Below are 15,607 nucleotides of genomic sequence, written 5' to 3'. Positions count from 1 at the left end.
TCACAGGTTGATACCCGATGTGGGCAAGTGGTATGGTCGTCAGCATGGTGAGGTGGATTATTAGATGACCCAAATGTTGTCCGGACATGGATGCTTTAGAGCCTACCAGTACCCCTTCAATTTGGACAACACTGCAGAATGCCCAGGATGTCAGAATGTCGAGGAAACCGCGGAGCACGTGTTTTTCGCTTGCATTCGCTTTGCGGCACGTTTGACAGGGAATCGTTCCAAATCATGATGGAGGCCCAATGTAATTTGTCAAGAAATGCGGAGGACAAGGCTCGACAGGTAAACCAGGGCCTGGTCAACAATGCCTGCAACGCGGCTATGATTCGTTCCAATACAGGTAATGGTAGACTTCCGGTTTATTGGTGGAATGATCTAATCGCTGACCATTGTACACGATGCCATGCAGCGAGGAGGAGATACCAGTGAGCGAGAGGCAGCCCACTGTTTCAGCAATTCCAGAGGAATACAAGGATCACAGGCGAAAACTCCGGCGAGCTATCAAATTGAGTAAGCAACGATGCTGGAAAGAGCTTTGTGATGAAGTAGATAAGGACCCGTGGGGAATGTGCCCAATTACAGTGCAGAGGATCATTACTACTCTGTTTCCTGAACAAGAGGAATTAAGGCAGACAGAGTCGTTGCCCCCATTTGATGTGCCAGCGGTAACGACAGAAAAGCTCAGTGACATCTGCCTTTGCCTTCATATGGGAAAGGCCCCTGGCCTAGACAGTATTCTGAATGTAGCACTGAAGGAGGCAAAGGAAACATTACCTGTTCTCGTTCTGGATGTCTTTAGTTCCTGCTTGCGTGAGGGGTCCTTTCCCTCACCATGGAAAAGGCAACGCCTGGTTCTGATCCCGAAGAGCAAAGGAAGGCCATCAGAACCTTCAGCCTATTGACCGATTTGCCTGCTGAATACAGCTGGGAAGTCTTTGGAGAAGGTCATTGCAAATAGGCTATAAGAGTTCACAGGAGGAGTGGCAGACCTCTCCAAGAATCAATTTGGCTTCTGGAAAGTGAGATCCACAGTAGACGCTATCACGTTGGTGGAAAAGGCCAGGGAGGCTATAGGAGGGAAGAGATAGAGAAGAGGTGCAAAATGCTATTGTGCTATTGTCGCGATGGATGTAAGGAATGCCTTTAACATAGCAAGATGGAGCTGCATCCTGGATCCCCTGCTGGTAATGAACGTCCCTGAATACCTCAGGAGTATACACTATACACTTCAAGGACAGGACCTTGATATGTTCGGCAGAGGACGGCTCGAGAAGGCTTAAGGTGACTGGCAGTGTACCCCAGGGTTCGGTGCTGGGACAGCGGGTAGGCAAGAGATCCAGTCCAAGCCTTCTTCGACTTATCTTGGGGTAAGAATTGATGAAAGACTCTGGTTCAGAGAGTATATTCAGCGGGTGAGTGATAAAGCGGCTAGTCACTACTGCACTGTCACGTTTAATGCCCAACATAGGCGCGCACACACACACCCAATTATTTACATAATGTAGTTTTAAAACAATTTTAAACTATAAATGTGAAGATGATATGATATTTAAAATGAAAATTGAAAATATGACAAATATATGGATTCAAAGGTGGATGAGCATGGGATAATTGTCCCGAAACGTACAAGCAAAATAGTTTATACTCTATAGCAGAATAGTTTATATTCTATTTAGAAGTTTTTTCACCTCAACAATTTAAAAAATTAATATAATCAAACTTCACTTTCACTCACTGTTGGGCGCTACAGTCCTTGTAGGACCTGGGCCTCTGCCACCATTCTTCCCCATGCCTCGTGGTCTCCAGTGAGACTCCTCCAATTTTCAATTCCCATTCCTCTCAAATCATCTAGCCACCGACGCCTGGGTCTGCCCCTTTTCCCCTTTTCCTCCTGGTGCACCATTTAGCATTCTTTTAGGTAGCCTGCAGGGCTCCATCCTTTCTACATGTCCCAACCACCTTAGCCTGCTCTTCTTAATAGCACAGAGGATATCAGGCTCTCCATACAATTCCTTTATTTCATCATTGCTTCTGATTTTCCACCTCTGCTCCTCTTTAACGGCTCCAAAGATCTTTCTTAGGACTTTTCTCTCCCAAACCAGTAGAGCTCTTCTGTTCTTGGTAGTAGAGCTTTTCTTGGTTAGAGTCCATGCCTCACTGCCATACATTACCACTGGCCTAATTATTGTTTTGTACAACAAAAGCTTTGCTTTCCTGGAAAGACTTTTGTCGGAGAGCTTTTTTCAGGGCATAGAAACATCTGCTTCCTACTACCATTCTCCCCTTAATTTCTACTTCTAAATTATTGTTCTCAGTCACAACTCCTCCCAGGTACTTGAAAGTAGTGCAGCTGTGAAACATGTTTTCCCCCACATCCACAATATCTCTTCTCTCCCCGGTCTGTCTGGAGGTTTTCATATGTTTCGTCTTTTTGCTATTTATAATGAGTCCTAAATCCTGTGCTGCTCTCTTGAATTCTTCTACAGCACCGGCCAGTGCTGTTTTGGTTCTCCCTGTGATGACTGCATCATCCGCATAAGCCATGTGTTGTGTGAGCCTATTGTAAATGGTGCCACCCGGGTTTGTCCTTATTTTTCTAATAGCAACTTCTAGGGCGAGGTTGAACAGTACTGGTGATAATGGGTCTCTTTGTCTTAAGCTACTGTTAACCCTAAAGCTATTAGAGATGCCCTCTCGAGTTTTCACCTTGCAACTAGTCCTTTCCAGGGTCATCTTTGTTAATCTTATTAACTTGCTAGGTATTCCCAGTGACTGCAATGCCTTTAGTAATTTCCCTTTGTCTACACTATCATAAGCCTGTTGGAAGTCAATAAAGAGGTGGTGGAGTCAACATTGTACTCATACATTTTCTCGAGCATTTGTCTAATTGTTGGGAATACAGTCCGAAGATCCAATCGAACTGATTGAAGGGGTGCTAAACTCGGGGAGTTTATTGCGAGAAGCCAGCTTGTCGTTATAAACAATCCCTCAACTGGCCCAACGTTCTCTGGACCAATGGGAGAAATAGATGTGACTGGCCTCGCCAGTGTTTGTAAAATACATTGTCGACCCACAGATCTGAGGTGTTCTGTTCCAACCACAGAGGTCTGTCTTTTGATGTGTTATATGAGACGATATGTTCCCACGGCATTGACAAAGGGTCTCTAACACACATAATCAATTGGAATACCTTTCGACATATGCTTGAGGGAGGATATTCGACAAGGACTGGACAGAGGGGGAATCAGCAAATCTGGATGACCGATGCCATCCGAGATGCTGCCAAGAACTCCTTCCGGCACTGTAAGATGATGGGCTCAACCTGTCCCATAGTGGACGCCGCCCTTAACCATCATGAAAAGAGACCTCTACAAGGCCCGGCAGTCGTACCAGAAGTGCAGATGTACTTCGTAATGAGTATAGGTTCAAGGCCAGAGCATATCAAAACGAGGTGTGCTCACAGAAAAAGAGATTCTGTGACAAATTCATCGTTGAAGAGTCTACAAAGAATCCCTGGGGTATTCCCTATAGAGTGGCCCTTGGCAAATTGACTCTACTTCAGTCATTGGCAGCCCTTAAGCATGGAGATTACCAGGCAACCACCCTTGAAGAGGCAGCTAATGTCTTCATTGTGGTGACTTACCCCAGGGATGATTCATCCCTGGACAATGAAGAGGAAGGTTTTGTGTTTACCCGCCTGGTACGGACCTGTGCCCACCTTGGGAGATACATGATCTTCGTATTGCTGTGGAAAGGCAAATAACTGACCGTGCTCCTGGACTTGATGCTATAGACCCAGAGATTCTGAAGAATAGTATCTCCTATATTGAAGAAAGGCTTCTTGATATTTATAATGACTCTGAAAAGGGGATACTTTCCAAGAAGCTGGAAGATTGCTGATCTAAGACTCCTCTACAAGGGAGGGGACAGGGATAAGCAGCTCCCTAAGTTCTACAGACCTATATGTCTCCGCCCTGTGATGAGGAAGGTTCTGGAGCAATTAATCATGACCAGGCTAGCACCAGTTTTTACAAGAGCAAGTCACCCAAGGACATACGGCTCCACAAAAAGGCAAGGGAACCACTGACGCTCTGTTGCGAGTGCAAGCAGACGTTGAAAAGAGGGAGGAGCGGTATGTCATGTTGCTACTCTTTGATATATCCTCATACGACTTGATTAGGAGCTACCTTGAGGACAGACGTGTGAAAATTAACGGTAGCTCTTATGAAGTAGAAGCTTCCATAGAGAGGGGATGCCCTCAGGGCTCATTACTTGGCCCAGCCCTATGGAAGCTGATTTTTGACGAGTTGTTGGTAGTCTTAGAGGAAGAGCAGTTCCATGCCACTTGTTACTTCGACGATCTGGCTGCAGTGAAATAAAATGAAAAAATAATTTTATTCTGGGACATAGGTCCCCTAAGAATAAATACATGGTTCATACATTGAGATTTTTGTCTGGCAAGTATTTACAAGTTTTTAGTAAGTAAAATGAAATTACATTGGGATATTGGCTCAACTACTGTTTATAATGTTAATCAATATATGTCTAATTATTTTATTACAACAATGCGGAGGTTTGGTTAACAATAAGTGGAGCAATAGGTGTTGTTTAAAGGAAAGAATGGATGAGGACTGACGAATGGAGATGTGAAGAGAATTCCAGAAGAAAGTTGCATGTATGACGAAGGATTTGCTAAAGAAGGTGTTTCTATAGGAGGGTGTATATAAATCAATTGGTTGGGATCTGGTGTTTAATGAGTGGGTGGATGAACAAAGAGTGAGGAGATCAATTATATAGGTAGGTTTACTGATTTTAAGAACTTGGAATAGGAAAACACCAAGAAGGTATTGCCTTTGGGAGGTTGGATAGAGCCACTTCAACTCTGTATACCAGCGGGAGATTGGAGAGCGCCTTGGAAACCCAAAGATAAATCTTACAAAGTAATTCATAAGTCTCTTTAATCTCAACTCTAATCCTGCAGATAGCTCTCCATAGACCAAGGAACTGTAGTCGAAGTGGGGAAGATGAGAGAGGATACTAGGAGCTGACGGGTGTTCTGAGGAATGGAATTACGGAATCTTAGGAATTATTTGAGTACAGTTATTGATTTACGTGTGAGTTGGTCAAAGGTGACTCAAGGAAGAGTAGAGGACAGTCAGGGAAGGAAGGAAGTGGTGTCCTCTAATAGCAGAACTGGCCTTAAACAGCAAGCAGAACGTTGTGCCAACCTGGTTGGAGAATGGTGCGAGAGGAAAATGTTGAGAATGGCCTCTAGCAAGACACAGGCTATTCTCTTAAGAGGAAAACTGATAGGGCCCACTCTATTAATTTAATAATTCGAGGAACAAGAATATGTCCATGTGAGGTAGCTACTTACCTTGGCGTAAGATTTTCAAAAGAATTTAATGTGACTCCTCTCTTGGATTACTTGCGAAATAGGGTGGCCCAATTTTTGAAGGGCCCTAGTCATATAGGTGACGCCTTCTGGGGCCTCAGATACCCTGCGACAATGACCATATATAAAGGAGTGGTTGTGGGTATTCTGAGGTATGCCTCCCCCGCCTGGAACCGGAATCTCTCACAATAGCAGAAGAGAAGATTAGCGACAATCCTACGGACAGCTTTGTTTAGAGTCACCAAGGTATACCAGAGTGTCTCACATGAGGCGATGCAAGTTTTAGCGGTAGGGATATCTCTCAACCTTCTCCAGCAGGAAGAAATGATGATATTTAAATTCAAGAGAGAGGGCTCTGCAGGTCTTCAGGCAAATCTTCAGGTGAGGGTTGACGAGAGCCCAAGTAAATGGAAAACCATTCTCCGGGAGGACATCTCCGAAGAGTGGAACCGGCATTGGATGACAAGCCCAACCCAAAATGTGCTAAGTTTCATGGCTATGGGATGGATATTGACCCCCTATGCCGTAGTTGCAGTGTCCGGAGACTGCTGAGCATATCATCATAGACTGTACCGCCTTTGATACACTATGGGCCAGATTGCTGAGGGAAACCGGACTCTACACCCTCAGAGAGAACGACTTCCCTCAGCTACTACTGAACCTTAAGACTGAAAACTAATGAAACCTGTAAGAAAACTGTACATAAATCATTAAAATTGTAAATATATTTATTAACAGTAGTTTGATGATGGATATGTAACATAGACCTGCTGCTGCACACCTGTATTGCTTATAAGGCAGGGGAAGGTGGAAATATACAAATAAAATATCTTTTTATATCTCTGCAGTTTTTGTTCAGTGGTTCCTGAATTGTACCAAGTTTAACTCCTGTTTCAATCCTTCCTTGGTGCTGCATAGTAGTTCTTAAACTCGTCTAAAATGTCCTGTAGGTGTTTCTTCATGTCAGTAATGCTGCTTCTGTATCTTCTCCTTTATCTTTCAACTTTTACTATTTCTTTACTTGCTTAACTGCAGACTCAACCTTTCCATAGGATTGATGATGGTGTGGTGATGCTGTTTTCAATGTGAATTTCCACTCTCTGCCAAATAATTTAAATTTTTTGAAACTGTAGTTAGGATCACCTGCAGTACACCATATCTTGCAAAAATACGTTTTAGTGCTGTTATCATGCAACTCACTACAAGTCCAAGAATTGTCCAAATGCTTGGTAAACAAAGTAAGCAACAAACATCGGTATCCACATGCCTGTTTTCGGTTCCACATGTTTGTTTGTTTTCGGCTATTACATTCGATTTACTCTATTTTCATTATAAAAAGGAAGAAAATAAAGATAGGCAAAATGAAAGGAAACATAAATATCAGCAATGTAGGTTGTATATGATAAAAATTCATGTAAATAGTTGAAATAATCTATAAATTCAACCTTTGTTCTAAAATTTTTATCAGTAAGTTTTTAATTTAATTATCTAGAAATATAATATCTTCATAAATTTATAATCCATTTTCATTTTTTTAAATTCTTTTTCTGTTCCTCGGACTGTCATCACTTTATCAATAATTTTATAAAGCACCAAATTTCTGTTTTAACAGTCAGTAAAAATCATTATCTTTCATACCTCATTATCTATTATAATTTTCATCCTTGAAATCTTTGAACTCGTAAGTAATAGATCTTTCTTTTAATATTCAAACAAAATTAATATAATCCTTTTGTTTTTACTGCGTGTTCCTATTGTAATGATAAAGATGAATCATTAGGTACACTCTTTATTAGTCTAAACAACAATGTTTAGAGTTGAACATAAAACTACATATTCAACAATTATTATTAACAGAAATATTCAGTTTTTTTAGACATACGAAAAACACACTTAGTTATTAATTATAAAATTGTTAATAATTGATCATATGGCGAGATGTTTCAAATGGGTTTGCCACTAAAACAAAAGTAAAATAATAAAACATTAAATGAATTATAAATAAAAATAGATTTACAAGAAATATACTAGAGAAATAAAAATTTTAATAATATTTTCGGCAGTGGCAAACCCATTTCAAACAGTCTCTTTGCTAACGCCGACTATGCCGCTGAAAACAACAGTACTCTTGCCACCACATGTTCATCTTGTATAGTCGAAAAAAAACACACCTTTCATGTATGATGTTTTTCTGGGGTATAACCTCCGCATCTACTCGTTTTATTATGTAATCTACTTAAGTTACTTCATTTACACCTATTTGCAGTAATGCATCCTTTCCACTCCAATGACTATTTTAAAAATTGTGGCTCTCTTCTTATCCTCCTTGTTGAGAACAATCTCCAATTCTTAATTCTTTTAAGTTTGTTTCCATAAAATCCAGTTTTCCATGGTACCCCATTTCATCACGAACTGGACTGAGGCCTGCAAGTTCATTTTATATTTCATCTTCATCTATGTTGACACTATGTTGTTTCCATTAATGAATATATACTTTTTAAGTTCAAACTATTTTATTTACACTGAAAATAACAAATTCTATTAGGTCAATTTAACTTCACATGTGTTTTACGTCAGCTGTTCCAACTACAACAAAAACCTGCACAGAACCTTCCAGCTCTTTGTAGCAGTGTTACCAATGTTCAACAGTATCTTTGTTAATTTCCAATTTCAATGATTTTTTTTTTGTTTTATAGGAAATTTTATTATCTTTCATTTTATTTCTTCATTATTGGCCAAAATGTATAATTTTTGAGTTTGTGAAAGTAGAATTATAGTTTCTTTATAATTTTTTTCCTGTATTTTCTCAGCGATTTATTTCATGCACAGGATATCCAATTTGGTACTCAGGTATCAGAGGCCAAAACCTTAACAAACAAAAAAAAATATATAATGAAAATTGGACTACCTTTTCAGGAGATAATTTTTATCTCCTGATAACCTGTATATCCAAAGTTTCGAAAGCTCTCAACTTGAACAGCCCTGATGAAGCTCTACAAAGTAGGGTTAAATGTCGGCAAATAATTATTTTTCAACTATTTTGTTTCTTTTGACCACACTCCTGACCATCTTCTTCATAATTTGATAATCTTTATAATTTATAATTACATTAATTTTTTTTATTGTTATTTATGACTTTGGGATAGTGATTCATAAACATTTTACTATTTTCCTTCATCATTTGGCTGTTATATGGACGAATAAAACCAACAATCTTTCACTATTTTGAAATAAAAGGCAGATGATAAATATGTTTATTTTGTCATTAGCGGTGAAGGTAATTAAATGAGTGTTCAATTATTAATTTAGACGTAATATTAAGGAAGATATGGTGTACCAACAAAAAAGTACCTTTTAGGTGTGTGTGTGTTTTTTTTTTTTACAAGGACATGTACCTATCCGTGTATGGGATTTTTGCCCACTAAAACCTCCTCCTTACACCTATTCTTTCTCCTCCATGGGACTACCGTTAAGTATTATTTCATCCCAACCTTTATAGGACAACATATTTCTTCTGCACATAGTTTCTCCAATTCACTTCTTTCATCTACAAAGAAGCATTTGCTAGAAAAAACATGTGCTACACTATTTCCTCCATTACAGGGCATTCTGCTGTGTTGTCCAATTTAAAATAGTACTGGTGGGCTCCAAAGAAGCATCCATGTCTAGTAGAAACAGTTGGGTAACAAAAATATTCACCTCACGATTCATGACCATACTGCTTCATAGAAAACAGTACAAAACACACCTACTTTCCTTGATTATTCTATGGTAAATGGAAACCATCTGTCTCCCGTATGATATCATAAGCATCACATCTTTCCAAATAAGAGCTCCATATAACAGAATTGAGGGGATAACAGTAGCAAGAAGCCTTCTGCAACTCTGTCTGGGACCTCCAATGTTCGGTAAAAGGTGTTACAGTAAGAATGCTACTCTAGCAGATTTGGTGCTGATATATCATTAAACTGGAGACATGCATTAATCATTACTCCTAGGTATTTTAAACACAGTTGAGAACAAATCTCATGCCTATCTAATATGACCGTGATAGTCTTGGTTTGTTTCCTGCCAGTGGTAAGGAGTGCCTTAGTCTTGTGATCTGCAAGTTGTCGGCCTACTGAAGCTAGTCAACCTCAGATTGCAGCAACAGTCTGGTTAGCAATGATGGTTATTTCCTGTACATACTTTGCTACCACCACCACTGCAAAATCTGCGAAGCCTACAACTGTAGTCCCTCCAGCATTGATAACTTAAAAATTCTGCCATACATGACATTCCACTGAAGAGGCTCTAATACGGAGCCTGGTGGGATACCACCAGTTACCTTATATCTCCTTGGGCCAATGTCTGAAGCATAAAACAGAACTCAATCCCCAAAGTAGCCTGTGATAATTATCATAAGATAGATTGGCACAGACATAGTCCTTAAGGCATCCAATATGCACTTAAATTTTGCAGTTTTAAAAGCATTCCTGACATGTATAAACTTGCACTGAAAGCATTTTGTGTATGCGTGTGTGCATGTGTACATTTGTTATAATAGGATAGCCTTTACACAATAGAAATATAGATTCATAAAAGTCATTTAATTTTCAGGTTTGTCAACTGATTCAGATATTTATGATTCTTCAATTGAACCAAAGAATGGTGCTTTTAGAAATTATAATATAAACCGCCGATGGCGATCACTCGATTCTGTAAAAGGTTAGCCATTTTTTTATTAACTAAAAAATGATTAATCTATCATTAAAATTAATGAAGTATTTCATATTTAAATTTAATTATATATTTATATCTTTTAAACAGTTAATTATTCATCTGGATATGAAGATTCAGAATACACTACTAGAACTCCTTCTCCTGCACCATCAAGTGGGGTTGAAAGTAATTCTTTTAAAGATTCTCCTATGCAAATAGAAGTTATAAATAGTGATGGAACCAATTCTGGTTAGTAAATAAAATAATTTAATTTTAATTCTTCTATTGTTTTTTTATGTATTAAAAAACATCTGGATGGATTTACATGTGTGGTTTTGCCAAATGGTACTTGTTATTCTGAGAAGGTTTAAATTTGTTGAAATCCTTGATCTCCAAATCAAAACAAAATCATTATTATTCTGCCCTCATTGAGAAGTACACAGTATCTGACCTGAGAGTATTTTGGAGATAATGACCTTAAAATATTATTTACCTGCCCTCACTTTAAATTAAAAGTTACTAACAATTTTTTTTTTTTTTTTATAAATCCAATCCTTATTTTTGTCTGAATGCGCCCATTATATTAATTAATAAAAAATGTTTAGTTATCGCATTTTTATTTTCATGCTTTTCTTTGCTTGGAAAGAGAAATTGTATCTTTCAACTTTTTTTTAAAATTTACATCATTAAAACATTGATGTGAAATATTTATACTTACAATTTTTAAAATATTGATATAAAGCTTCATTTAACTTGAGTAATTTTGTATTGAACATGAAATTAATAAAAATCCTTTAAATTTATTTGGAACAATATAAAAACAAAATCAAATAACTTATTTGTGTTTTACTAAAATCAAATACTTTATTAAATAAATAATGCTCTTTCTTATTATGATACCCTTCATTAAAATATTTGTATTTTATTTAGTTTATATTTACATTCTTATTGTTTAATTTATTATTTATTTTTCTTAATTTAATTATTTGTTCTTCTTTATTATTTAAAGAATGGAATATGGTCCGGGTGCAGTGAAAAAAAACTATACCACCATATAGACCATATTCCATTCATTAATACACACAGTCAATCAACAATCTTCCACCATTCTTTATTATTTGTTTTTTTCATTTTTTAATAGATGCAGAATGTTTTTAACTTTTATGAGATTTATTTATTAAATATTTCTGATACTAATGATGACAGTGTTTTTGTACCATTATATAAAATCAAACAAGCAACCAACCATTTACACTTAACTGGTACATAATCAATTCACTTATAGATAATACTATCTAATTATATACCGCAATCTAATTTACTGCAAATGATTTGAATTACTGAGGTTAAAAATGCGGTAACTGGCATTTTACTTAGTAAATAGGCAGTATCCTATATGTGTATTAAAAATTTTCTGGTTTTACTATTCAAAAATTTAAGCATATCTAATCACATTAAACTTTATTTTATATATTATTAAAAGTTAATTCATTTGATTTAAGCAGAAATCCAAGATGGCAAATCTGTTATGAGTGGTGGTTCTGTAAAAGGTTGGCTTCCTGATGTAGCTGCTGTATTGTGGCTTCGAATGCTTGGCGCTCTTGGTGATATTAATAAAATTTCCGAACCTACTTTGCATTTACATGTATTCCAGTTTCTGATAGAACTATTTGAAACACTTATTAAAGTAAGTTTGTTTTATATATATATATTTGTACATTTTTTTATTATTATTTTTTTTTAGTTAATCAAGATTAATAAATAAATCATGATATGATTTATTTTTTATAATCATTTTATATAAATACATTTTTTTGAATAATAACTTGTTTTCATATTGTTAAGAGTGTATAAAGGTCATTCTAAAATTAACTGGCAATTTATTATTCTAACAAACCACACAGTCTTGAAAAAAAGATTTGTTCTTGTACAGATATCATATGGATTTAAACAATAATAGATTTGTCAGATGGAGGGAATCAAGGAGCAGCCAGAAGAAAGAGATATCAGTTTGGATGAGATTCAGAGGACGGTGGTGAAACATTTGGATGAAGACAATTATATCTGCAAGGAAGGACTACAAGAAGCAACATCCAGTATGAAACTTGGCAAGATATCTGGGACTAGATGAAATGACTCGTGAAAAGATTTGGTGCATGGTCATTAAAGGTAAAAAAATGTTTCTCCATCTCATGAACCTGAAATGGTAAAAGAAATGAATATCAAAGGACTTGGAGATAGCTGTGGTTGTGCCCATTTATAAGAAAGGTAGCCATTGAGGCATATTCTTGCACAGTGTATTAAACAAGATCTACTTAAGAACTTTGGAGAGAAGGATAGGAAGTTGCTAAGTGCTATATCGGGTAGGAACAGTATGGGTTTAGGGGCTCGAGAAGCGCTCAGGACCTAATTTTCACTTTGAGGCAGGTCTTAGAAAAGTCCTTAAGAAAGGAAAAGAGTTTTATTTCTGTGTGAGGAGAAGATAGTCGAGGGTACGTTCAGTAATGACTGGTATCATTGCTGACCGCACCCATCATTACCTATTTATGTATCATAATGACCACACCCCCGACTATCTTTTCCTCATATTGAATCTACAGTCAACAATAAACACCTCATCAGTTTTCTTTCTGATTTCTGAAACTGATAAAAGTCTTTAACAGAGATAGAAAGGATGATATAGAAGAAGCTCAGTCCAGAGGAAATGTAGATATTGGTACAATCCTGGCTGTGAGGAGTCTATCACAAAATGAAAAGTATGGTATAGATCTTTAACCATATCAGGAGTTTAAAATATGAAGGGAATACACCAGCGATGCGGTTTTAGTGCTCTACCCTTTTTATTAGTCATAGACCAGGCATTGAGGAGAATGAAAGCATAATTGCAGCCCTTTCAACTTGGGCTTAAAAACCTACAGCCTCTTCTTTACACAATCCTCATATTTGCCTACAGTCTTGTTATAATGGCTGCCAATATTCTTTCCAAAATCAACATGGATCAATCCAATGAAAAAACACAATACATGAGAGTAAGAAGACAACTTTATAGAGTAATGAAAATTTTGAATGAAAGCATTTATATTGATGGTAAAGTATCACAACCGCTTGGAGCTGCTGGAAGAATGTTTCAGGCAGTGAGAATAAGGTACCTGAGAAAGGTGGAAGGAAGACCAGGAGAGATCCATTACACCTCTTCAGGTCATACCTCAAAGCATTACTGGTAGAAACCTCTTTAGAGGAGGATAAATTAAGGTGATTATAGCACCTTCTCAGGATGAATCCAGAAAGAACTGCTTAGAGGAAGTATAGAGTATATGGTGCAAATGAAGGGAATTTGACCAAGAGAAAGACCTATAATCACTTGAGTGGAAGGTGGGTGGGAAGCATTGAGGAAACAATGACTAGACAGGAACAGAAAGAGAAAGCTGGGACGGGAGTGATGCACTTGGTACAAGTTCTGCAGTGGGCATCCTCCTACTGTGCTGTGGTAAATAGGAAATCAACATAATAATAATGGATTTTTTTATTTCAAAGAAAAAAATATGTTTGCTACTGGTATTTTCTTGGGAAACTGATACCACCCTATGATTCAGTATTTAAAAATACATGAATTTCATGTGTCATGTATATTTGAAAAATATGTTTTTTCGGCTATTACAAGCAGTTTATGTATGCCAAATATAAAAATCAATGATCGACTGGTGCGACCATTTATTTTTTCTTGGATGGTAGGATTTACAACAATGGTCACTTGTGATTTCAGCTCCGGATGAACCGTTTAGCTGGTATATCAGAAAAAGGTATTAAATTGTGAAATTTTATCTGGTCATAACATTTTTCCCTCCACTTTTATGGGTATACGACCTCTTACAGGTGGTATTATAGGACTATAAAGGAAAACTAGGTTCGTCAAAATTGCAAGAGCCATTTTGACAATATAGCCTTCAGAAAAATAAATATGTAATTACTTCATGGCATTGATGGTAACATATGTCAATTTTCAGAAATTTTTCTTTCAAAATGAGTTTTTAATATATTTTTGTCCATAATAATGTAGTAAAAACATTTATATGAAGACTCTGGTGGAATGAATAGGAATCCTATCATCTTCTTTGTAGTTGTAATTGTAATTAAAATGTAATTTCTTCCATGTTTGATTGGGTTAGGGCCTTTTATCCTGCAAGAGGGAGTTAGTATCCATTATTAGGATGCTGTCGTCTCCCAGAAGATTCTATGAAAATAAAGAATTATCAGTTTTAAAAGAAATGTTAATTTCTCATTTTTATCCTTTATAATTTATTTATGGAATATTATTAATAAAATGAATCATATATGGTTGACTTTGTTTAAATAACCTATAAAGAAACTAATTCTTACTACAAATTGAAAAAAAAAGAAAAGGAATTTGGATTTACTCAAATTATGGGGAAGCTAAAGTGAACGCAAATGCCTTTTGTTGACTGATATTAATTATCAAACCCTTTTCAACTTTATCGTATACATATAGGTCAATCCTTACTTTTTTCAACCAAGTTATTTATTCTATACTTGACTTTAAAAAAATTATAATTTTCGTTAATTATATCAGAAAAAAAAACAACATTAAATTGTATATTCAATTATGTGAGTTAGTTAGTTAATCTTTTTCCTTTATCTTCCCTTCCTAACCAAAATCCTATCCTCTATCAGCTAGTTCATTTTGGCATGACTTCATTTGTATCCTTGTATTAGTCAGACCTTCCTTTGTCATTGTTCCAAGCTTTACTCATTCCTTTGACTGTTGGCTCGAATCATATATCATAAAACTCTTACTTTTACAGATAATTTTGGAGTGTTTCAATAAGATAATGTCATTATTCTCACTCACTCACTGTTGGGCACTACAGTCCTTGTAGGACCTGGGCTTCTGCCACCACTCTTCCCCATGCCTCGCGGTCTCCAGCGAGACTCCTCCAATTTTCAGTTCCCATCCCTCTCAAATCATCCAGCCACTGATGCATGGGTCTGCCCCTTTTCCTTTTCCCTCCTGGTGCACCATTTAGCATCCTTTTAGGTAGCCTACAGGGCTCCATCCTTTCCATGTGTCCCAACCATCTTACCTGCTCTTCTTAATAGCACAGAGGATATCAGGCTCTCCATACAATTTTTTTAGTTTGTCATTGCTTCTGATTCTCCACCTATGCTCCTCTTTAACGGCTCCAAAGATCTTTCTCAGGACTCTTCTCTCCCAAACCAGTAGAGCTCTTCTATTTTTCTTGGTTAGAGTCCATGTCTCACTGCCATACATTACCACTTGTGTAATTATTGCTTTGTATAACAAAAGCTTTGCTTTCCTGGAAAGACTTTTGTATCGGAGAGCTTTTTGCAGGGCATAGAAACATCTGGTTCCTGCTACCATTCTGCCTTAATTTCTACTTCTAAATTATTGTTCTTCACAACCCGCATAAGTTATGTGTTGTGTAAGCCTATTGTAAATGGTGCCACCCGGGTTTGTCCTTATTTTTC

At 36.9% G+C, this 15,607-nt stretch overlaps 1 protein-coding gene across 1 annotated transcript in view; it reads left to right on the top strand.

Annotated features, from left to right (window-relative positions):
* Positions 1–15,607, top strand: part of LOC106688677 (probable Rho GTPase-activating protein CG5521) — a gene marked incomplete at its 5' end in the record, with an annotated part of 237,137 nt that overhangs the window by 105,026 nt on the left and 116,504 nt on the right. The window contains 3 exon segments of the mRNA XM_067052337.1: positions 10,001–10,108; positions 10,211–10,351; positions 11,605–11,789. Of these exon segments, the coding sequence (XP_066908438.1) occupies positions 10,001–10,108; positions 10,211–10,351; positions 11,605–11,789 (434 nt within the window).

The sequence above is a fragment of the Halyomorpha halys genome, unplaced genomic scaffold (assembly GCF_000696795.3).
Source record: "Halyomorpha halys isolate HHAL.00 unplaced genomic scaffold, Hhal_1.1 Scaffold1175.1, whole genome shotgun sequence".
NCBI classification, from domain to species: domain Eukaryota; kingdom Metazoa; phylum Arthropoda; class Insecta; order Hemiptera; family Pentatomidae; genus Halyomorpha; species Halyomorpha halys.
Note: the sequence above shows the minus strand (reverse complement) of the source record. Positions and strands in the feature narration are given on the sequence as shown.